The sequence below is a fragment of the Ptychodera flava genome, chromosome 15, assembly GCF_041260155.1.
Source record: "Ptychodera flava strain L36383 chromosome 15, AS_Pfla_20210202, whole genome shotgun sequence".
Classification (NCBI taxonomy): domain Eukaryota; kingdom Metazoa; phylum Hemichordata; class Enteropneusta; family Ptychoderidae; genus Ptychodera; species Ptychodera flava.
This window is the reverse complement of record NC_091942.1, coordinates 33,231,254-33,254,343: the sequence shown is the minus strand read 5'-3', so window position 1 is coordinate 33,254,343 and position 23,090 is coordinate 33,231,254. Positions and strand designations below refer to the sequence as shown.

General features: G+C 37.5%; 1 protein-coding gene across 1 annotated transcript in view; it reads left to right on the top strand.

The window, feature by feature from the left end:
- LOC139151947 (DNA-dependent protein kinase catalytic subunit-like) overlaps nucleotides 1-23,090 on the top strand; it is a 97,374-nt gene that overhangs the window by 63,858 nt on the left and 10,426 nt on the right. Inside the window, exons 64-82 of the mRNA XM_070725011.1 lie at nucleotides 197-320; nucleotides 723-861; nucleotides 2,025-2,102; nucleotides 2,660-2,770; nucleotides 3,369-3,494; nucleotides 4,146-4,244; nucleotides 4,832-4,940; nucleotides 5,745-5,856; nucleotides 7,988-8,141; nucleotides 8,527-8,701; nucleotides 9,208-9,318; nucleotides 9,840-9,928; nucleotides 10,652-10,829; nucleotides 11,636-11,805; nucleotides 12,996-13,118; nucleotides 15,557-15,733; nucleotides 16,667-16,864; nucleotides 19,051-19,122; nucleotides 19,844-19,982. Coding sequence (XP_070581112.1) covers nucleotides 197-320; nucleotides 723-861; nucleotides 2,025-2,102; nucleotides 2,660-2,770; nucleotides 3,369-3,494; nucleotides 4,146-4,244; nucleotides 4,832-4,940; nucleotides 5,745-5,856; nucleotides 7,988-8,141; nucleotides 8,527-8,701; nucleotides 9,208-9,318; nucleotides 9,840-9,928; nucleotides 10,652-10,829; nucleotides 11,636-11,805; nucleotides 12,996-13,118; nucleotides 15,557-15,733; nucleotides 16,667-16,864; nucleotides 19,051-19,122; nucleotides 19,844-19,982 — 2,484 coding nt within the window. The remainder of the gene's footprint in view (nucleotides 1-196; nucleotides 321-722; nucleotides 862-2,024; nucleotides 2,103-2,659; nucleotides 2,771-3,368; nucleotides 3,495-4,145; nucleotides 4,245-4,831; nucleotides 4,941-5,744; nucleotides 5,857-7,987; nucleotides 8,142-8,526; nucleotides 8,702-9,207; nucleotides 9,319-9,839; nucleotides 9,929-10,651; nucleotides 10,830-11,635; nucleotides 11,806-12,995; nucleotides 13,119-15,556; nucleotides 15,734-16,666; nucleotides 16,865-19,050; nucleotides 19,123-19,843; nucleotides 19,983-23,090) is intronic.

The following is a 23,090-nucleotide window of genomic DNA, read 5'->3' as shown; positions in this document are numbered from 1 at the left end:
ATGTTCGAGGTTCAGAGGTCAACATTTCAAACTTAATCCTTTTAACACCATGGTCTGACCAAAAGCCATTTACCGTAGTTAGGTTACTGTGAATCTGTTAACAGGAAATCAGGGATGAACAGGTAAAACTTAAATCAATACCACACTCTCTTTAGTCATCACTATTCATATTTCAATTACCTCATCACAAATTTAGGAGTACTGTTACTGGAAGAATATTTGGTGAAGAAGTCAGGGGATGAAGAAAGAAGTAGGAAGAAAGCAAGAGGAGCAGCATCCCCTGTATCCAAGGAAATCAGCACATGGATTGAATTGTCAAGGTCAGTCAGGATACTTGTTATTTCCTTGTACGTGCCACTTGTAAATCTCATAATAAATTCAGTAAGCTGTGAGTTATGATATGTTTCAAATTGTCCATTTGTACATTTGTGAAGAACATATTGTCATGTATATTAATAAGTGTGATCACCTCGATGAGTGTGTCATGCTGTTCACTGTCTTCAGTGTTGTAAAAAATCTGTTGCAGTAGCCTCATTTGCATAAAATTTGTTGAGTAATATGAACAGTCAGTATTTCTGTGAAATTCACAGACTCGCAGTACATGGCAACACAATATCAACCTGAGCTGCTAACATTACAATTGAATTCAAGACATGAAAATAGCAACAGAATGTGCAAGATGTGGACATGACATAAAGGTTTCTATTTGTGTTCCTGCCTAGGTTGTATAAAAATCTGGATAATTTTGATGTACTGTGCGGTATCTTCAGTGGAAAGATTGAAACACAAAAGATAACAAGGCAAGCCTTGGAAGCTGAAGCCAGTGGAGATTACCAGAAAGCTGCTAAACTTTATGATCAAGTATGACAACTTGTCAATCTTTTACTGTGTGTACGGAATACTCAGTGCTCTTTAACATGTGATTTATTCCTGTGTTTCTTGCAAGAGAGAGATGATGATGTAGTCTGTACATAGACTATACAACCCCATTCTCTTCATCAGTAGCCTGAATATTCCATTTCTTACAATAAATGCACAATCCAAATGATATATTTGCTGTCAAAACATAAGTGTTGTTCACATCACCAAATTAGGGCTAGCCTTCCACTGGTCTAATTTTTACACTGTTGTAAACACACAGTCACACCGCGATGGCCCAGTGCAAGAGGGGCGTATCCCCTAGTTGTGTTACAGCATATATGTAGGAGATACGCCCCTCTTCCTCTAGGCCATCAAAATGAGTATGTGGTCTCAGTACTGAAAAGGGGATTTTGGTCCAATGAAAAATCTGTGTCAGACTAAATTTGCAAGTTTGCACAAGTAAAATGTTAATGTATCATTGTAACTGTGCAAGGGCAGGAGTCAGCGGCATTCATTCTTGGCTTGTCCCTCAGAGTAATATCGATTAAAGTGTAGTTCAGCAAGCTAGTTTATAGTACAGTGAAACCTGTGTAAACTGAACCCTTTCTGAACTGGCAACCTGTCTATACTGAACACCTTTTCTAGTCCCATCCACATAGAATGCCATGTTATAAGGAACCTCTGTAAACCAAACACCTCTGTAAACCAGACAGTTTTCTCAGTCCCTTTGGTATTTGGTTTAGACAGGTTTTACTGTATGACATACATGGCTACTGTGTACAAGTCCAACAGCACCTCCTGGTCCATTACGTTGGAAAATGAAATGACTATCTCATAATATGTCCAAGTAAAATATTTTGAAGTTCTAGACATGTCATCACTGGAGCTCTTCATGCCTGAAAGTGGTGTGAAAATTGCAGTAAATCTTCTAAAGACTCAGAATTTTGAGTCCAAAAGGCATAGTCACATTACACTTAGCACATTGATTTTGTAGGTTTTATGTTGTAATTTTGAACAATAGTAAACAGTGCTCCCAATACAAGGTGTTAAAGAGTCCATATACCCTCGTTTTCTCTGAGTGCATAATGTAAGTATCCAGGCCTGATTTAACAGAAAGTCAGAACAAAAAAGGAAACCCGGTGACTTTTTTTACAACATTGCAGGCATTGGACACTGAAGAATGGGATGATGAGAGACCAGAGCAGATAGAAGAAGATCTGTGGGATGATTGCAGACTGCAGGTTAGTCTTAGACAAGCTTTAGTTGTCTCTTCTGGTTGATGAGACTGTGTTACCTACATGTATTTCATATCCATGTGCAGCATAGTGGGCTCATTTCATTTATCATGTACTTTGGTATTTTTTTCATGAAAACAACTGCTTCCAATCAGTTTGTATACCTCTGTAACCTTCTGTATCACCATGGTTGGTCAGTTTTCAGTCATATTTGTTCTGTAGGAGAGAATGTTGGTGTGTGCACACAACAGTCTTGATCTTGAGAGATGACACAATTATCAGTTGATACATTTTTCTCTCTGAAATATGAAATGGCTTTACATTAAATTGGTCATATCAATTTAACTCAAGTGTATATTTTATTGAAAATTACCGTCAATCACAGTGTTTAATAAATTGATGTCATTCTGATATCTATTTGCCACCGAATTACAGTAGATGAATTAGAAACTCCATAATCCAGCCAAAATTCAAATTTTGCTAAAAACAATGCAGCTTATTCAAAGTATGATGTCACGTAAGTATTTCATAAAATTCATTTCATATATATTATTCAAATGCAGTGTTATGCACAGCTAACAAACTGGGAGAAACTTGAAGAGTGTTCAACAGTGAATCTAGATGACTCTGATCCGCCAGATTTACAGAAGATTTGGACAGATACATACTATCAGGTCAGATATATAAATGGCTTTGTTATACAGCGGAAAAAATTGTGTTATTTAAGATTTTAATCTCCCACACTACTTACATACTTTATATTCAGTTCGTATTTTGTGTTGCATTTGAACACTGGACTACACAGGGTAGTCTAATGCAGCCCATGGTGTGGGAGACGAGGTTTTTGAAGGATTGCCAATAGGGATGGATGTTTGCTATGTTTAATATCCTGTTGCACAAACCATGGGAAATATCATGACACAGATGTCAATGATAGACAAATGAGATATTCAGTGACTTACTACTTTTACATTTTGGTTTCCCGCAATATTGATGCATTTGCAAAGCTTAATTTAAAAGACAGCTATGGAAATCCATTACTACTTGAACTCTATCAAATTTTGAGAGAAAAAAAACGCAAGCTAAGATCATAATATTTTGTAATCAGATACGAGATTTTTCGCCACAATGATGTAGACCAATGTTGAACATCAGCATCTTCACACAACAGCATGTTTGGTATGATATGGTGAAGTAATCATGTTCTTATCTTGTGAAAGCAACACATCGTGTACTTCTCCTGTGATAGTAACACATACATGTACCTTTCAGGAGCATTATTTGCCCTATGTCATCAGAAGTAAGCTGAGACTACTGATTGAAGGAGCTGAAGATCAGAGTTTGTTGACATTCATTGATAAGTCAATGCAAAACAGAGAAAGGAAAGCTCTACTAGAGGTACTGTAACCTGCAATGCAGTGTCTTTCTCACTGAAAAGATAATTGTTTCTCATTGGAATATTTGGAGTACTAGTCACACCTTGGGTTTCAAAGAATTGAAGATTTTGATATGAACATGCAACTTGTATGTTGCTCTGTACTTTTCATCCCTGGTCTGTATACTAGAATCCAACTTTAATAGCCATATAAATGGCAGGGTAATATCAAAGCCTTAGTGGTGACAGAGTTTATTGTTCATTTCAATATCCATTCTCTGCCAAACAAGAACGTCCACTCGTCAAACTCAAAGTTCACTGTACATTATGGCCTCATGAAAAAGTTAAAACATTTATGCTCATATTCTTGAATTTTTTTTCCTACTCTGTTTTCCATCAGTTTACTCTAATGTTCCATTTTCAACCTATATCTGCTGTCAGTCTTTGTAGATATCAAAATGCAAATTGTAAAATTAGGCTTGAACAGAGGTTGTCATGTGTTTGGACAATGTGTCCATGCACAGTCAGCATCCAGAAATATTGCGTACTATCTGCCAATTTGGCTTATCCAAAGGCAGATCTCCTTTATCAAGTCAATTTTAGTTATTTACTATAGGCAACAGAAACATTGTAAGGAAGATGAGGGATTTTCATCACCCTTATTTCATTTGCAGACCCGATATTGTGAGGAATTAGCAATGCTTTATCTGATACAAGACGACAATGACAGGGCCAAGTATTACACTGCTAATTGTATACAGGCATTCCTAGAGGTAAGTACTAGTAATCATATTGTCACTTTGCATACATGTAGATCTAGTTTGATAAATGAGTTTTTGATGCATTTCAGTAAAATGTGGAAATCTCCTATGCATATTTTAATCATCCACAGAATGTTTACAACTTCAATGTTTCAACACGTCTAGGATGTAAAGTAAAAGTATTGCAGTGAAAGCACTTACACCACAGTAGATGGAGAGTAAATAGTTTGATTGCCACCATTGCCACCATAGTAGGAATCAAGCTGGTTTTACTGATCTACGGTATCAAGGATAACACATGACACAGTTTAGAGCTTATACATATAAGACTTCACAGATGCAATCTAATTCTTAAACTGATAATTCTAATGAACTATTCACCCAAACAAAGCAATGAATTACACTGTCATGTGCAGATTCAGAAAAGCTCATTTTTGTAACATTTCTGGTAGAAATTCAGTTTATAGCTAAAGTTCATCAGATCTGAGAGTCTTACTTTAAAAAGGTCATGTATGTCTGTTTTAACATATAACCAAACAATGTACAGAAATTGACTTTACCTGTTTATCATTCATGATATCTCCTGTCATTGTGTTCAGGATTGGTCGGGTACAGATGCCCTGATGATGTCAACACGTTCATCCAAATTACAGTGTGTACAGAAACTCAGTGAAATGCAAGAATTTCTGACATTCATTTCCAAAGAAAGTAAGACATTTTGCTCTGCTTCTACATGATATATCTTACTATTTTGCTTAATACCATTTCAATGTGCCATTAACCCATTGAGTGCCATAGCCAATTTTTGTCACCTTTATAAAATATACATATACCCCTGTTAATTTTTTCAAATTTTTGCCAAAATTTTGGTAAAAAACTGTAGCCAATGGAATGTGATGTCCATTTGTCCAAAATTATCAAAACAAATTGCTGAAAAATTTCATAAAAATTGGTAAAATGTTGCAGTAAATTTTGGCGGGAAAAATTACAGCACTCAAAGGGTTAAGACAGATGCTAGATTTCAAATGCACAATGTTCTGTTGAGATAACTTCAAGAGTTCAACAGTGCCGCCACTGCCACCTTTTTTGTGTTGTACCTTTATTTTTGTTTCCATTTACTGTTATACTTGAGAAGCTTTGTATTGAGTACATTTCAGAACTTACGCCAATTTACAGGGACATTGCTGAGATTCAAATATGTACACTGAAAAGTGTAAACAACATGTCTACCAAGTACAGTACATTGGCCAAGATGCCATGTGATACTGACATAAATGATCACTGATCTCTTTACAACTCTTTCAAATCCATTATAGTTGAAATAGATTAAAAATGGATTTAACATGATTTAGGGTAACAAAGATTGTAAGAATCTTTCACTGATACTATGTTAGGCAAAAGCTATACAGCACCAGTGAGCACACGGTCATTTTCTAATTGAAGAAAAATTGATCAAAAAATGCAGACTCAAATGCAGAGTGGATTTTCATTCATTTCCTGTACTTTTGAAAGGAAATTTTGATGACCAGGGAGCTTTGGTGGAGTTGATTCGCAAGTGGTCTAAGAGATTGCCAGATGTGAAGAAAGACAGTATCAACACCTGGGATGATGTTGTGACCAATCGGTAGGTGTAATTTAAGTACCGCAAACTTTGAGGGGCAAACAGATCCTCCTTTAGCAAGGTCATCTGTGATTGGTCCTTTTCTTTATGTTTCATCTTCAGACCAATCTTTAAATTTGCTTACAGGTATGTAGATTCTATAACCAATGATATTATATTTTCCAACAACTGCTACCTGCTTTTTTCTGGGCACATTTATGTAAGAAATCCATGCATTTCCTGTGACACACTTTGACTGTGAGAATGAGCACAATCAGGGAGGAAATGGGAAACATGGCAAAGACTTGGTGTTGGGGACCTTGAAATTTCAACAGCAGTGATAGGCCTCTTAATTTTTACTCTCTGTAAATCATACAGATATCACACTGGATGGGACAGTAAACAGTTATTTTATAAGCCTTTTTGGATAATGAAATGAAAACCCTGTACTTCAATGATTGAGTATAATAATTATGCAATAATGGATTATGACTTCATCTATAGGTTTCAAAGTTATACTGACCACAGATTTTGATTGTGAGCATTAACACTGACTGCCTATGTGCTGGCATGATAAATGACAACAAGTTGATTATGGTACTGAACATGTCTTCAAAAGAGTGAAGCTACTACAGTACTCCTGTTATCACAGAAAATGCAACTATACCCTGCTGCTGCTTGCATTTGCTGACTGACTTGCTAGCAGAAAAACCATTAATGACTACATTGAAAACATGCCCTATGTTAAATGTTCATATGTATACATGTACATGTACAGTATGTATATGCTTGCCAAGGCTCTGAGTGGCTGGCACTGGTTGGAAAACAAATTTGAACCACTGAACGTTATGAAACGGAAATACAAACTTAGCAAGATGTCCTTCTCAATGGAAACTGCATCAGATAAGACAAATATTATCATCAAAATGTCACTGATATGATCTTCAAAGCGGAAATGAACTTCAACTCTATGACCCCCTTACACACATCATAATATTAGAAAGTTATGTCAAGATTTGAAATTTGCACCAAAGTAAAAGCAACGTAAATTTGATTTCAAACAGACCAGAAAGTAGTAAGAGATTTTTCACTGTGTTATGTCAATTTTCAAATTGGTGCATATATACATAATTATTGAATTTGATTTGCACCAAGTTATAGGCTACAAATATCAAAACAGAATAAAAAAAAAAATTTGAGCAGACTCTTGCATTATTGTGAGGTGATTGCAGAACTGACACAACATACCTTGACTGATTGTCATGTACATGATGAGTTGAACTTGGCCAGCCAGTTACTACCACATAAACCAGAGAAAAGCCAAGCAAATAGTCTGATAATAATGAACTTTAAGTTTTATCTCAAATCTTATGAAATGTACTGTTAATATTGATCTTTCAAAGCATGATTGTACAAAGCTATAATTTTCAATTTGGAATTTACACAACCTTTTGAACAGAGGAATACATCAAGAGACAGTCTAACGAAATATGATGTATCATGCTACATATTGGCTTCATAACATGATTGCACTAGAAGAGCGGGAAATTGAGCATTTTATGGCAATTGATTGGAATTTACATTTAATGAGTCTTTGCCTTTCATATTGGTGTGCATGCAAAAAGACAGATCGATATAAAAGTTGACACTTTTATAAATTTTAATACTTTTCCACAAATACTGTAGATCATCACACTAACAAATATCAGTAATGTGTCGTCAAGAAACTGCTATATGCAGTGAAAACATTTCATAGATTTTGACATCTTGACACAGATGATAGAGATGTAAGTTTTGATTGTGAAGACCGTAAATTGGCAGTCAATGAGAAGATAAGGATGCAGTTGAACTTGAATGATATTTGCATCTCTGTTGTAAGATAGTTTTCAAACTGCATTTCAACGCACTATTTAAAAAAACACATATTAAATATTGATTTCATATCTTCTAACAACTCACATCAGCCAGCATTTGTGGCTGTTTTCAAACATTTGTGATTAATTGTTAAATAAATAAATTAAGATTATTGAATGTTGTTAGAAAATGCTGTTTTCTCAAAAGTTTTTCTCATTGCAAGCCAACCTTGTCACTATCATCCCAGTTTGCATTACCACTAGATTCCGTTCACTCCTACCTGTTACTGCTTTCCTTGTAGTTGTTTTTATCTGGAGACTTTGCTGCACAAAGCTGATGTCACCAGCAGAGACTCTGAGTCCATGGAAGTTGATGGTGAAGAGTCTTTATTGGACAGAGTAGGCAAGGAGAAGATACGGATGCAGTTGAAGTTAGCAGACAGTGCCTGCCAGCAGGTAGGTATTCAATGTCAACCATATTTACATCAGATTTTGTTTTACATAATGTAATAGACATTTTTTCATGTCAATCATCCATATTTTGTTCACCTTGTATGTCTATCATACTGTATATTCCCTGTAGGATTCGGAGCAGGCATAATATATCCCCTGCCACTTTAATTATGACTGCTCAATATACTAGTAAGCTTTTGTTGTGAAGTACTCCACCATTTGAGGATCATTAGACACTGGATGCAACCTGTGACTCCCCAGTCATTTTTCACCAAAAGTTTCTTTGAGATGACAAATATATTTTAGCTATAGTTGTCAATCAATGCGTTATATTTTCTCAGTTTTTGGAAAAAACACATAGTGATCTTTCTGCATCTTACTATAACAGAATAACTTTGGAGTGTCAGAGAAATATTTGAAAATGACGAATGGTGAGATTGGTGGAGATGATTTGATGCGGTTGCTATGGATACACGGTTACACCAGACTGCATCACAAGAAGAGCCAAAGCTTGCCATTGGCTAAGCAAATCAGCAATATTCTTACAACAGTCGACCAGCTTGGTAAGTGTTCAAATAAACAATTCACTGATAGTACTTACTGCCTCTGCTTGAACATGTAACTGGTATGTGATGATATAAAAACACTGCAAAATTATACCAAAGTAGTTACTCAGTTAGTAAATTACAGTATATGTGAAACAGTCTAAGAAGTGTGTGACATGCAATGTGATACAAATATTCTCTGTAATCACTGAATTTTCACACTTGAACGTAAATACTAATATTGACAGTGTTTGAATGCTATGTGTTGCAATACTTATTAATACTCCTCATATTTTATGAATACTCTTCATGTTGTTGCCTCTGCAAAACATTTGCTTTCTTGGTCACAGTATTGTCTGTTCATGTAATGTGAACAAGTGACTGAAACGGCAAATTCAGCTTGACCGTACATCTGTGTTTTACTCACTGACACATGGATTCATCACGTGTACATCATTTACCATACTTTCAGACAAAAAGTGTAATTGTATATAAACAAAATGTCATTCTATTTTTGATTACAGAGAAATACACGGACAATGACGTCTTGAATGCGGATTCATCTTTGGATAGGCAACATGCTGTGCTGACTGGCCAGTCATGCTACATCATTGCAGAATCTCTGCAGAAATCAGGTAATGATATTTGTATTGATTCTGGTACTATGCATAATGATGAACCATAAATTATTTGCTTCTTACTGATATACTTATGCACTCTTCCAAAACTTGTGGAAGCATATTTAACTAAAAAAAGCAATTAGAGCCTATAGTGATAGCAATAATTATTACGGTAATGCTATTAGTGTCAAACAAAATTGGAAAAAAATTGAACATAAGCAAAAATTTTGAGACCGCATTATCACACTACTTTTCCTAAATATCAGGGACCATACACAAACCTTTCTAGGGCCTAACTATAGTATCATTTTTCTGTTTTTATGATTTGAAATTTTGAAAGTCAAGTTTTGATGAACAGTTTTATTTGAGCAGTATCTGCAAAGAAATTCTTAGACTTTGATTGGCTAAGATGTTAAATTAGTGCATCTGTCATACACAAAGTGAGAGTGTAAACTTCTATTATTTGAGGATTTAAATATCTTTGAATCTACCATACTCTTTAAACAATTTTGTGTCTCAATTTTCTTCTGAATCAGGAGATGATATTTTTGATACACTGAGTGAAAACAAGCTTCGTTCTCTGATGTCTCTCAGTGACAGTATGGAAGAGCCTGATAGGAATGAGGTACATCGATAGTCATTCACAATATTACTGTTTTCCTCTATAAAGGCTTAAAGGTATACAGTCACCTGTAATCTAAATATGCCCAAATATGGTCAAAGGTGCGTTCCTTGGTATTCAAAATGCCCATGTGAGGGCGCTGTTTTTAAGAAGCGGCCACCTGCTTAAACTCTTTCCATTATAACTGTAGCAAAATTGGAACAGGTGACAGTATACCTTTAATACTGGCTCAGAAAACTATAACTGTCCGTTTTACGTTAGTCGCAGTCGCAAGAGAGATTTATACGTGGTAGAGTAAAAAAAGGTATATTTGAGGAAATAGCAACAATATTTTGTATTTTCAGGCACAATTACATCATTTTACATCCTTTCCGCATTCGAAAAGTATGGCAGCAAAGTGATGCGCACTCGCCGTTTTTTCTACGGGTGGCACAATGGCAGCGGTGTGAGAGGCCATAGAAGCGTCACATTACACAAACGCGGCCTCGAACTTCGCGCCGATGGAACCCAGGGCTAGGGGTCCATGAATCAGCAACCTATGAAATACAACACTAAGTTTTCTTAGTTTGTTTCGTAAGTTGTTATCAAGTGGTGGTTTGTCCTATTAATTGTATATTTGTGTCTGTCATTGTCATACTTGGTGCTACCATAGAAACAAAGAATATAGATTTCTGCCTGACTTGAAAGAGAGTCAGCTTCCTGAGAATATGTTGTGTGTTATGTTAGATTATAGATGGATTGTTGAAGAAAGCATTTGGATTCTATAAGAAAGCTGTCAAGTCAGCGTCTGATGAGGAAGAAATCCATCGCTATGACAACAGTCAGATGGATAAGAGAGGAATTACCAAAGCTTATGTTGCCATAGCAACATTTTGTGATAATGTCCTGAGACAACAGGAAGAAGGTAGGAAATTTGTTATATGGTGATAAACCCTTCCATGTATGTATTAGGTTATTTCCAAAATACCGGATTTATGTCTGTACATTGTGCAGAGGAGGTATTTTCCTCAACGCTACGCGTCTCGGACAATACTGAAGCGTATGATGTACAAGGACATAAATCCCGGTATTTTGGGAATAACCTTATTATTATACACCTTTTTAGTCCAACTTTACAAGAAAAAAGTCGAAATTAAGGCGTCTTTTGGATGCTCGTCGCACACTGTACTGAGCAATTGCGAGCAGACTGGGAACGCATTGAGCGCGTAAGCTAAGCCCGCAGAACAAATTTCAATCCGCGCTGTGCAGTGCACATGGTAGAAATTGTACGTCAGCAGCATAATTTCACTCAAATTCACAGGTTTTGGACTGACCATGATTTGATTTGGGAAGTGCTGAATGCTAAGAAGTATATATTTTTGTAAAAATAAAATTTCTCTTCTTTTTTCTCCGTGTTGACGTAAAGGTGTTTTGATGTCAAAAGTCAAATAGCGTCAAATAACACATAAAGTAATTGTACTCAGCGTCAAAGTTATTGGATTCCGCGTCAAAGTTATTGGATTCCGCGTCTTCTGATACCGAAACTTACTGTACAATGAAACTCCATAGGTTACAGACGTAGGTGTATAATAAGTATTATTACTTAACATCATTTGTAGTGTTCTTTTTCCTTTCAGCATTGCCTGGTGTAAAAGTTTTTTCAAAAAAATTATCACGACTGGATTTAATCATTATTTTTCCCTGCTTTACATCATTATTTGATATTTTTAGAAGAGGATGGAGCTGCCAGTGAAGCTGTCACAAGTTCATTTCCAAAGTCAGTTGTTATCCATCTTCTGAAAGCCTTGAAGTTAAACTCAGTTGAAGCTACACAAAGATTCCCTCGTCTGCTACAGATGGTTGAAACTTACCCAGAAACCATGGACACCTTTGTTAATATGGTAAAAAATAGTTTCCTTGGAAAAAAACATTAGATAGATAAAGAATACTAAACTCTGAAGAAAAACCTTTGTCACTTAGCATCTCTTCTCACTCTAAAATTGGAATTGAAACCAGAGTTTATCTAAGAAATCTGTTTTAGTCCTTTATCTAGCTGTGATATCGCAGCGGTACTTGTGGCGTGTATCGAACGCGATCGGGTCATTGAGGTCATCGCCATAGTCCCGCTGCGAGCCAATGCATAGGCTTCGTTGGCTTTACTACGAGACCGACCGGTATCGTAGATTTAGCTCGCAAAATAATAAACTAGATAAAGCATGCAAAAAATAAAATTATACCTACTGTATCACTGACTATCTGAGACTCATCTTCTACTCCTGCTAACAAGCCCGACCGTGACAACATGTATTTTTGACCGTTTTTTCGTGAGTCGTCGATGGCTCCTGCTTGAATTTGAACTTTTGACCTCTAACGTATTCAATGCGTTGTACGCGCGATCGAGCAAACATCGTAGAACCGTCGACGGCTCACGGGCAAATGGTCGAAAATACGTGTTCTTATCTTCAAGAAAGTTAGCAGGCCCACAGAATGAGTCTCAGATAGTCAATGATAAAGATGATACAAGTTTATTTATTCAAAGGTTAATATAGTTCATTATTTTGCAAGCTAAATCTACGACACCGGTCAGTGTCGTCGTAAACTGCCAACGAAGCCTATGCGTTGGCTCGCAGCGGGACTGTGGCGATGACTTCGATGACCCGATCGCGTTCGATACACGCCACAAGTACCGCTGCGATATCACAGCTATCCTTTATCTACCATAGCAGGACTTAGAATCCACCTGCAGCTGCTAAAGTTGGCTCATAGAGCATGACGCCTTTACAATTGTAAAGTTGCAAATGTTAGTTTGATATATGGTTTTCAAAGTCCGCTTTTAGCAGTTTATTGAAATATGTCATCAATAATTGTGTTGTGTAGTGTTGTACTCCAAAAAGTTCACTTTATTATCCAAAGTGTGTGTTGAAGAGCAAAATGTTCAATTACACGACTAAGAGTCAAAACAAATTATACAACGGATGTTATAGGATTTTATAACAGCTCGGTGTTCAGCCTTCCAGTTATGTTCAACTTTGACCTGCTCACACTTATTGTGCATGAAACATTATTGAATTTTTGTCGTTTTCCTACACAGACATCAGAAATCCCAAGTTGGATGTTCTTGGGTTGGCTTGGTCAAATGTTGGCTCTTTTAGACAAGAATGAATCCCCTGCTGTGCATAGAATCATTTTGGATATAGCAGAGCAATACCCTCAGGTAGGTATAGATCAAACTGCAGCCAGTAATTTGTAACATACACTACATTTTGTGTGAAGATCCCACAAGCCATTGTATCATACATACATGTTTGCATTGTTTCCATGGAAACTTTTTTCAATAATGTTCATATTTTTCAATAACATACCAATGGTAATGAGCAGTCATGCCTAAGAATGCATGGCATTTCATTGCAATGGTCACAATCTAATCACCATTAAATTTTCTCTATCAGAGGCAATTTATTTTGGTTCATCAAAGTGAGGGTTGGAGTGCAAAGCTTTCCATGGCACTAATGGAAGTGATGTGTTTCTGTGAGAGGACAGATGCCCTTCTGCTTAATGTGCTTAAAGGTCTGGTGAAATGGTCCCGTTCATGTGACTGAATATCTTCCAGGGGGTCAATACTATTACACTCGCAACAGAATTGCAACCTAAAAGTATGCGCAAGTGTTAATTTTTTTGATATTTCTATGCGCGGCTTTCATGGGGTCATTTTGCGACACTCAGGTCACGCCCATAGCGGGAGAATGGTTGGCTGTCTGTGACATCACAGGTGTGTTCATTTACATCGAATAGCGGTCCAACGCCGCCTTATCTCTGCCCGGTATCCGCTAACAAAACACTGTTCGCGCTGACCCATTTGCCACGTTCGCCAACACGTTCGCCAATGCGAATCGAAATCCGAAGTGGCGAAAAAAAATCGATCCTAATTCGCCACAGCGGCGAAACTGATTTTTGTTTAAAAAATATGGTAAAATAAAGAAAAAACATGGGTTTTTTAGTCTTTTGTTTAATCTGTGCTTCTCTCTCGGCGATTCGCAAAAACTGTGTCTACTTCCGTATATTATTGTGTTCTTTCCGTCGTACGTATTTGCAATCGAGCCAAGTCTCGCGAGAGATTTGACATCATTTAGACTATTGGTGTACAGCATGCATAAATGGCTCTCGCGAGAAGTGAAACTTAGACACACGCAATCGAGCCCTCGCGATAAATTTGACGTCATTTTGTCTAGTGTACAGCGGGCATAGGAACGCTCGCTTGCGAGAATTGAAACTTTTGCTATACATAGCAGACATACGCATTTTAATCGAGGCAACAAGGTTCGGTGTTGCAGTTGATTTACATTGCGGTCTAGATGTTCTGTGTTGTGCATTTTAATCACGGTCTTCAACATTCCATGTTGCGGTCGATTTGCATCGCGGTCCTCATGGTCCGGTATTCCCCGTTGTTCTTCAATTTAATTGCCGTCCCAACGACGCGTTCCGTGTTGCTGTCGATTTGTATCATGGAGGACTCTACCTCCACGATTTGTATCGCGATCTCTACGTTCCGTGTTGTTGTTCGTTTTAATGGTAGTCTCAACATTCAGTGTTGCTGTTCATGCAGCTGATTTGCATCGTGGTCCCAACCTTCCGTGTTGTGGTTGTAGTGCATTTTAATCACGGTCCCATTTACGTTTTAAGTTACTGTCGATTTGCATTGCGATCCCGACGTTCCGTGTTGTAGACAAGTGCATTTTAATGGCAGTCACAACGTTCAGTGTTGATGTTCATGCTGTTGATTTGCATTGCGGTCCCAACCTTCTGTGTAGCGAGTAGCGAGGCAGGCTCAGCCGAGGGACCGTGGCCGATCGTACGAACCAGCAGAGACAAGCACATTATGGTTCAAACACTCAACACTTGACGGGAACTTGAAAAAGTTTACAGTTGAGCCGTTCATGTTCTTGCCGCTGTCACAGCCACCAAAAGAACAACGTTCTCCCATAGTGAAGGAGGACACTGTCCTGATCATGTAAGCGGAAACCCTAGAAGTTACCCCCGTAGGGAGCTTACGGAGGTGTGAAATACTTTACTTCCCGTTATGAGATACGGCGTCGGGCAAACTTCGGAAAGCCGAAAAAAGTCGACTGGAGAGGCTCGGGGGACACGCCCACATTGCATTTTTCTTTTGCCATATTTCATAATCACGCGCGCTAAACGAAAAAAGAAATGAATGTAACTGTTTTATAGACCATCAACTGTATTTCTGTGATTTTGCAACATGGGCATTTCACCAGACCTTTAAGAACATTGCTATTCATATGTCACCAAATGCTCACAAGAAAACCAACTGTAAAAACAGTGCTGGCCTTTGGCTCTAACCACCCCAAAAGTTTGTTATTATGGAACCTTTTAATGATTTGAATAAACCATTCCTCAAACTATTCCTCCCCCCCCCCAATTACCACTAAACAGGTCCATACTCCCCACTGATAATAATTGGTGTTGAAAGGGTAAAATATATTCACATTTTAGTCTTAACATACAGACATTAAGTATTTTTCACATGTTATCGTATACCGAGTTGACCACTTAGGAAAAAATGTATCATTTAGTATCAAACCACAATTATCATCTTGATAAATTTTCAATACATGTTTGTTTTTGTGTCATCAGGCTTTGGTTTATCCGTTCAAGATGAGCAGTGAAAACTTCTCCTTTGAGAAATCTAACTGTGGTAAGAAGAATAAAGAAGTGGCTGATAAATTGAGTGGTATCCTTGACAATGTACCAATGGTTAATGTATTCATCAGTGCCTTAGAACAACTGACCAACCCAGAGCATGTTTTCAAGGTAATGTGTCATTCAGTTCATCAAATAGCATTGCTAAGTCTGCCAGATTTGGTTGCATAATTTTTGAATATACACTGTCAGATAAGTCACCCAATCAAAATCTGTTTTAAGTAAAGACATGCAGTGCAGCATGAATGTTCTCCTTTGCTTTCAAAGACACAGATTGAGAGTGCTTGGTTTTGTACATGTATATTTTGCATGTCAATGGGACAAGGTGACACGAGTTAGCATATTCAGTTTCTTCTGAAAAGCAAACTGTTTAAACAAAAAAGCTTTTTTTTGCTACAATGTTGAACTTTGAATTGCTGAATGAGTGTTATCATAGTGTGTTTCAATCTAAGATCAGTGATCAGTGCCAGTTTTTCCTATTAAACTTTGACCTCCCTTGGTTATCTTAATGTTTACAGTAAGTCATCAGTTACAATCATTTCCCTGCATCTATTCTTTACCTTAAGTTTATACGTAGAAATTTGTAAAATTTAACTTGTGAAGTTTCTTCTCTTCTCAAAGGGTATTGATCGATCCAGCATTCCTTTTTGTTTCCATTTCAAGAAAATTTCCCTCCAGGAAGAAATCTAATGGCGCCCCAGTTAGAAAAAAAACCTGATCATTCTTTGCAGTAGCTTAGCCATTTCATATGAACTTCAATTTGTCAGTCTTTAAAATCCCACTTCCTATTAGTCCGAAGACACTTTAATTCCTTTTTAATTTCTGTATTTGAATGTTCTGTTTGTCTTTGTATCAGTTTACTATTCTATACTATTTAGTATTCCTGACTGGGTCAAAGGTCGTATTTCTCTATTTACACAAAATACACACAAAAGTGCATCATAGTACACCCTGATTTTGAAATACAGCTAAGCACTTTAAATGAGACAAGTGTACTACTTCTTGTATTTTATTCATCTTGTTGTTTTGTGTTCTATCATATAGGACTGGGCAAATGATGTCATCGTGCCACTGTTACGAGCCCCCAAAAAAGACACCAACAGAATCCGAGCTGCTGCAAAAGAGGTGTGCTGTAAGTTAGTAGATTACAAAAGTCAAAGTGTAGATACACTTTTCTCTCAAGACTCTGACGTTGGAACACAGGCTCTTCCATTTGGAGCATACAGAAGAAGATTTGCTCAGGTACGCATTTTATGTATTTTTAAAACTGTTCCAAAACCATATTTTTGGTTCAGTTTGTGCTAGCATTGTTTTATAAATGATGTTCAACTGCTGTTCTTAATTCGTCAGTCACATTTTTGTATTTTAACAATAATACTGTACTTTTCCAGTACAAAATAAAGTAAATATACATGTTGTTGCTTTTTAGTCCCCACGGACACCGTCCGGGGGGACTTATAGGTTTGGTCATGTCCGTGCGTGTGTGCGTGCGTGCGTGCGTGCGTGCGTGCGTCTGTGCGTCCGTCCGTCCGTCCGTTCACGCAGATATCTCAGAGATGCCTGAAGCGATTTCATTCAAACTTGGTACAAGGATTACTTCATATGTCATACAGATGCACGTCGATTTGTTTTGTGATACAATCCAATATGGCTGCCAGGCGGCCATTTTATTACGATTTTTTCATATACAGAGCCATAATTCAGGCATGTTTTAACTGATTTTATTCAAAGATGGTACAAGGACATTGACCAATGTCATAGTTATGCACGTCAATGATACGATCCAATATGGCCGCCGTGCGGCCATTTTGTTACGATTTTTTTATGTACAGAGCCATAACTCAGGCATATCTCAACCGATTTTATTCAAATTTGGTACAAGGACATTGACCTATGTCATACATATGCATGTCAATTTGTTTTGTGATACGATCCAATATGGCCGCCAGGCGGCCATTTTGTTACGATTTTTTCATGTACAGAGCCATAACTCAGGCATATCTCAACCGATTTTATTCAAATTTGGTACAAGGACATTCACCTATGTCATACATATGCATGTCAATTTGTTTTGTGATATGATCCAATATGGCCGCCGTGCGGCAATTTTGTTACGATTTTTCATGTACAGAGCCATAACTCAGGCATATCTCAACCAATTATATTCAAACTTGGTACAAGGACATCGACCTATGTCATACACATGCACATTGACTTGGTTTGTGATACGATCCAATATGGCCGCCGTGTGGCCATTTTATTACATTTTATCATGTCCAGAACCATAACTCAGACATGTATCAAGCTAATTTATTCAAAGTTGGTACAAGGAGATTGACCAATGTCATACATATGCATCTTAATTTGTTTTGTGATACGATCCAATATGGCTGCTGTGCGGCCATTTTGTTATGATTTTTTCATATACAAAGCCATAACTCAGGCATATTTCAACCGATTTTAATCAAAGTTGGTACAAGGACATTGACCTATGTCATACATATGCACATTGATTTGTTTTGTGATTCGATCCAATATGGCCACCATGTGGCCATTTTATTACGATTTTTTCATGTACTGAACTACGGTACAACTCAGACATGTATCAAGTGAATTTATTCAAAAGTATTTTTATCACAGACCTAATGAAGAGGATAGGACTCTATCCTCTCTGAGGACCTGTAATCAAAGCATCCATTAACAAGTGGGGACTGTGTCATCAATGATGACTTGTTTATGGAGGAGCTGACATATTTGCTTTTATTTTCCTGCATAAAACATAGTTCAAATTCTCTTGGGAGTCTAGGGCTGTCTTGGGAGTTAATTCTGCTGTATTTCATAGAATGAGTTGCCAATGAGAGAAACCAGTCTAAACAGGTATTATCAGGGCCTGGCTAGTAATTGTTGCTAGTGATACAGAATAAAGCCAAAGATCGTGTTAACTACATTATGTGATTTTGATGATGCCTATGCTGTTGGTTCTGGTGTCATTGATATTGCTGTCATGATCTCCATTTCTTGGGCAAGCAAAAAATCTTGGTATTAGGCCAAAAAAATTATTTGTTTCTGGTCACCGCCCTCATCACTTCAGAGTGTGCGCGTCAACTCTTTTTTTTCCTGTTTTTCATTTGCCCGTATGGAAAACAGGGAAAAATGTATCAAATTCTACCCAAAATTTTAAAAAATGTGAAGAAAAAAAACCGCGTCACCACATCATTTTTGCCACATGTCAGTGACCAGAAACAAACCTATTTTTGGGGGGCCTTAGCCTGCCAAGCATATGTCATTTCAGTATGTTATAATTATCTATTATGCTATCTGCACTTATGTTATTGTAGTTTTGTCATCCCATGTCACTCAATTTGCCTTTCCAAATTATTCTTTGCTGAACATCCATAACACTGTAATCTTTCAATCCTTTTGAACAGGAATTCTTTCAAAAGAGTTTTGAGGAAGTGTTTGGTGAAGGTGGCAACAGGATTGCATCTATGGATTTGAAGGTAAATGAACAGACATTCTAGAGTTACGTTATTTTCTCGCTCAAGATTGTCACACAAACCATCAATCCATTGTATAGTCCTCATGTTTGTCAAGAATCCAAGTCTTAAAGTTGTGTTGTTGATATCTTTAAAGTGTCCCAATAAATTTTTTTTGTACTGTCAATTCTGTTGAAAGCTCAGCTTTTGGTGAACAAAGGATGGCACGTCACATAGTATGTTTGTAATAGAATGATAGATTGTGTAAAAAGACTGTTTCAACATTCTTCCTACAATCATTGTCTATAGTCAAGTAGTAAATGGTTGATGTGATGAATTGAAGCTTGGGGGAAAAATATCAATTCATTAATAAAAAATGTGTTATTTATAACAACTGCCACGCAATGAAATCTGAAAGGTGACTTTTTCGGCAAATGAAGGTATCACCAAGTGATTGAGTACAAAATAATTGTGTAAATTTTCATAAGTGTGTGGTCCACTCTCGTTATTTGAAGCTGCTAGAACTACGGTATACCACATCAGATTGTGTGCTTCTGATAGCAATCATGGATATGGTTGATATGATAACATTTATGAAGCATTGTGACTGGTTGAAGGTTTATATAGTCTTTATTATGGGAACACAGCACAGAAGTTTGTGTATAGGCTTTAGAGGATGTTGTGTCAGTGTATTAATGAAAAGTTATAAAACTTGATGTATCAATTACCTCCATCACTTTTGCAGACATTCAGAGACCAATATAACAAATTATTTGCAAAAGTTGACGCTAAGAAGAAAGAGGCGCCAGGTAATTTGAAGGAATATTCTCCCTGGTTGTCAGAATTCCAACCAATCAATTATGACAGAGAACTTGAAATACCTGGTAAGAGAATCTTTCTTTCTGTCCACACAGATTACATGTATCAATGATAATGATAGACTTGTACCTTAGCAAACAATATATCTGCATCATTTCAGACAACAATTTTGTACTGAGGTTTCAAATATATATTACCATAAGTTCAGCTTTACACTCAAATATGGCATGAATGATATGACTATGATATACCGTAAAAACCCTATCAATTCGACCAGAAAAAAATAATTACGATTTGAAAAACGTCCAATTAATAGGAAATTAAACTGCCGAAATAATTTAGTGGTCGAATTAATTGAAACGACGAGGATGAAATTTTTGCCATGTTGAGACTGCTTCAAAGCATGGGCTGTGAAATTTTGTAAGGTCGACAAATTAGGTAACAAAAAAACCTCAAATGCACGTGGGTGTCATATCAAAATCAAAGTGGCCGCGATTACAGACGGAGCGATCTGTGACACTGCCACTGGCCGCTCGATGGACGACGCGTAAGTTGGCATCGTGTGCCAGCCCTTGGAATATATTGTAACTCCCTGACAGGCAGATGAGATAGTCTAATGGCGTTTGATGCATTGAAAGTTTGTAAAAATAATAAAAACTGACATCACCGATCATAAGAAACGTGGTGTTGAAGATAATAGTTTTTAAGAGAAGACTATTACGACCATATTTCTGTAAGTATTGTCTAACTTTGGAAAACCAACATCTGAAGATTTACTTCAACCAACACTTTTGGATTTGTTCTACTCTTATTATAAGATTAGTCGAATTTCTGGAAAGTAGGTGTACATTTTCGATGTCTGTGTATCGTCTATACCGAAGTCATATCCGAAAGAGTATAATCAGTTCGCGACAGCATAAACCTCTCTCTCTCCCTCTCTCTCTCTCTCCGGCATTTCGATGTTTTATATTGTCGACATTTATATATCAGTCTGAAGTTTCAGGTCACTGCTCAATGCAAGTAGTTGATGTCAATTTTCCGTATCGGGCATGGTCTCTATCGTCACTCTAATCGTTAGTTTTTTCCTGTTACATTCGATATCAGACTCAAAACACAACGTGAACAACGCTGAACAACGCTGATAATACATTGCATCTTTCGTATCGAAAACCGGTAAAGTTCGTAACTGGTGACATGTCACGGCCTGGAGAAAGTTCATCACCATCGATCGAATGTCCGTGATGCTTTTGCTTCCAAATAGACATATTGAAATGCACAGGGAACTTCGCGGTATGGCAATTATATGAATTTTACTGTGAAGAAAGTCTGTGACTTTAAACTGGCCGTACAACCAACAATAAACATGGCGGACCGATGATACCGACTTCAGAGACTTCGATTTTGTTTCATTGCGACCGCTGGTGAGAGCGAGTCGTCGAATTTTTTCCCACTGGCTATTTGGCTTTGAATTTTCAATTGCCCTCATGTGCTAAGTTAAAGCTAAAAACAAGACAGGCGTTCTCTGTAAATCAATAAGCCTTTTGAATATGAAAAAATTGGACATCTGAACCTCAACACGCAGCTTGAAAGTTGCTCTCCGAATCAGGACAGGGACATCGGTGAGGCCAGATTTCACGTAGTAGCTATGGAAACCGACGGTTCGTTCATTGTAAGAAAGCATGCGATGTACGTCTCCTGCTCGCTTGGGCCGTGGACTTTCGCCGTCTCGCCTCTACAGACTACACCGTCTATTACCTAACCATGCTAACAATCAGACGATAGTTCAGTAACATATGTCTTCATTAATCTACCGATTATCGACCGTCGAACACTTCAAAAACAATGGCCGCGGTCACGGATTCAAGGACGTTCACAAGAAGACACTATCAATAAGTGGCGCGCAGAATTATTTTTACTGGTTTTGAGAACTTCTAAAATAACTTATAATCTGTATATCTTCGTACATCGAACCGATATTGTATACCTATCACTGTCGAAGTTTATGTCTTTCACTGTAGAGTTCTTTTTATCCAAAACACATATCCAGAAGAGTCCCACAGAGCAGTCAAATGAGAGGATATTATTGCTTCAAACGAATGAAATTGCACGAAAGAATGAAAATCAACAGCACATCCTGGACGCGATTTAAAACAAAAGCGCTTGTGAATAGGACTATTCTATTTGAGTAACGGGGACAGAAAGCACAGAACAGTTCTGGAAAAACATGCCGTTTTTCTCGCAACTTTAGCAACTGTAACGACCCTTTATTCTTTACTAATACCTTTCCATAATTGAATTAAACTAGGTTTAGGGGCTTATACACACAGTGTACACGGATGTACAGAACTTTAAAAAGTACTCTGCTGGGAACGAGCAGGGGTTTACACTCTAGTGGGCGCAGTAAAACAATGGTCACGTCCATAGGTTCAAGGACGTTCACGGGGAGACACGATGGCAAAGAGTGCAGTGTCGTAAAATTGCTTAGACTAGTTTTTAAGAACGGTACAATATCTGGTCATCGGTGTACCGCCACCTGTGAATCGAAACAACAAGTGTAGGCCCATAGCTTCGAAATTTTATGGGAGAGACACCACGACTGGAGACCGGCAGTAGCACAACAAACTTTTCCGAATTGTGCGTCAGTGTTTAATACAGACATCTCGGTAGGTGATTCTGGTTTCTCAATCGAATCAAAAGTCCGACAGTGACAAATTGACATAAAATAGTCCGAAAAGTTATGTTTTATTCAACTAACTGATTCATCTCCTTTGATATCCCTTAAGCTACATGTAAACAGTCCGGAAAGACTGACATCGATCTCGTCTCCCAGGCCCCCATGCATACAGTACGGCCGTACAAGTTCAAATATTTCTTCACCGTTTTGCAAAATATCTTGTCAACGGGCGCATGGGCCACGTCTTTGTACGTTGGTCAAAACTAATGACAGTATAGGTCAGGATATAACATCGGTCAAAGTAAGATTGAATATGGAAGACGAAAATGCTTTCATCAATTGACAAAAATGAGAAGGAACGAGTCAGTAAATATCGAACCATAAAGGGGAGATCGAGACTGCCATTCCCCCATGATTAATCAACCGTGACTGGGAACAAAATATATATTTCGATCGACAGACTTACACAACCAGAGACAGCATTTTATTCAGCTTTAAA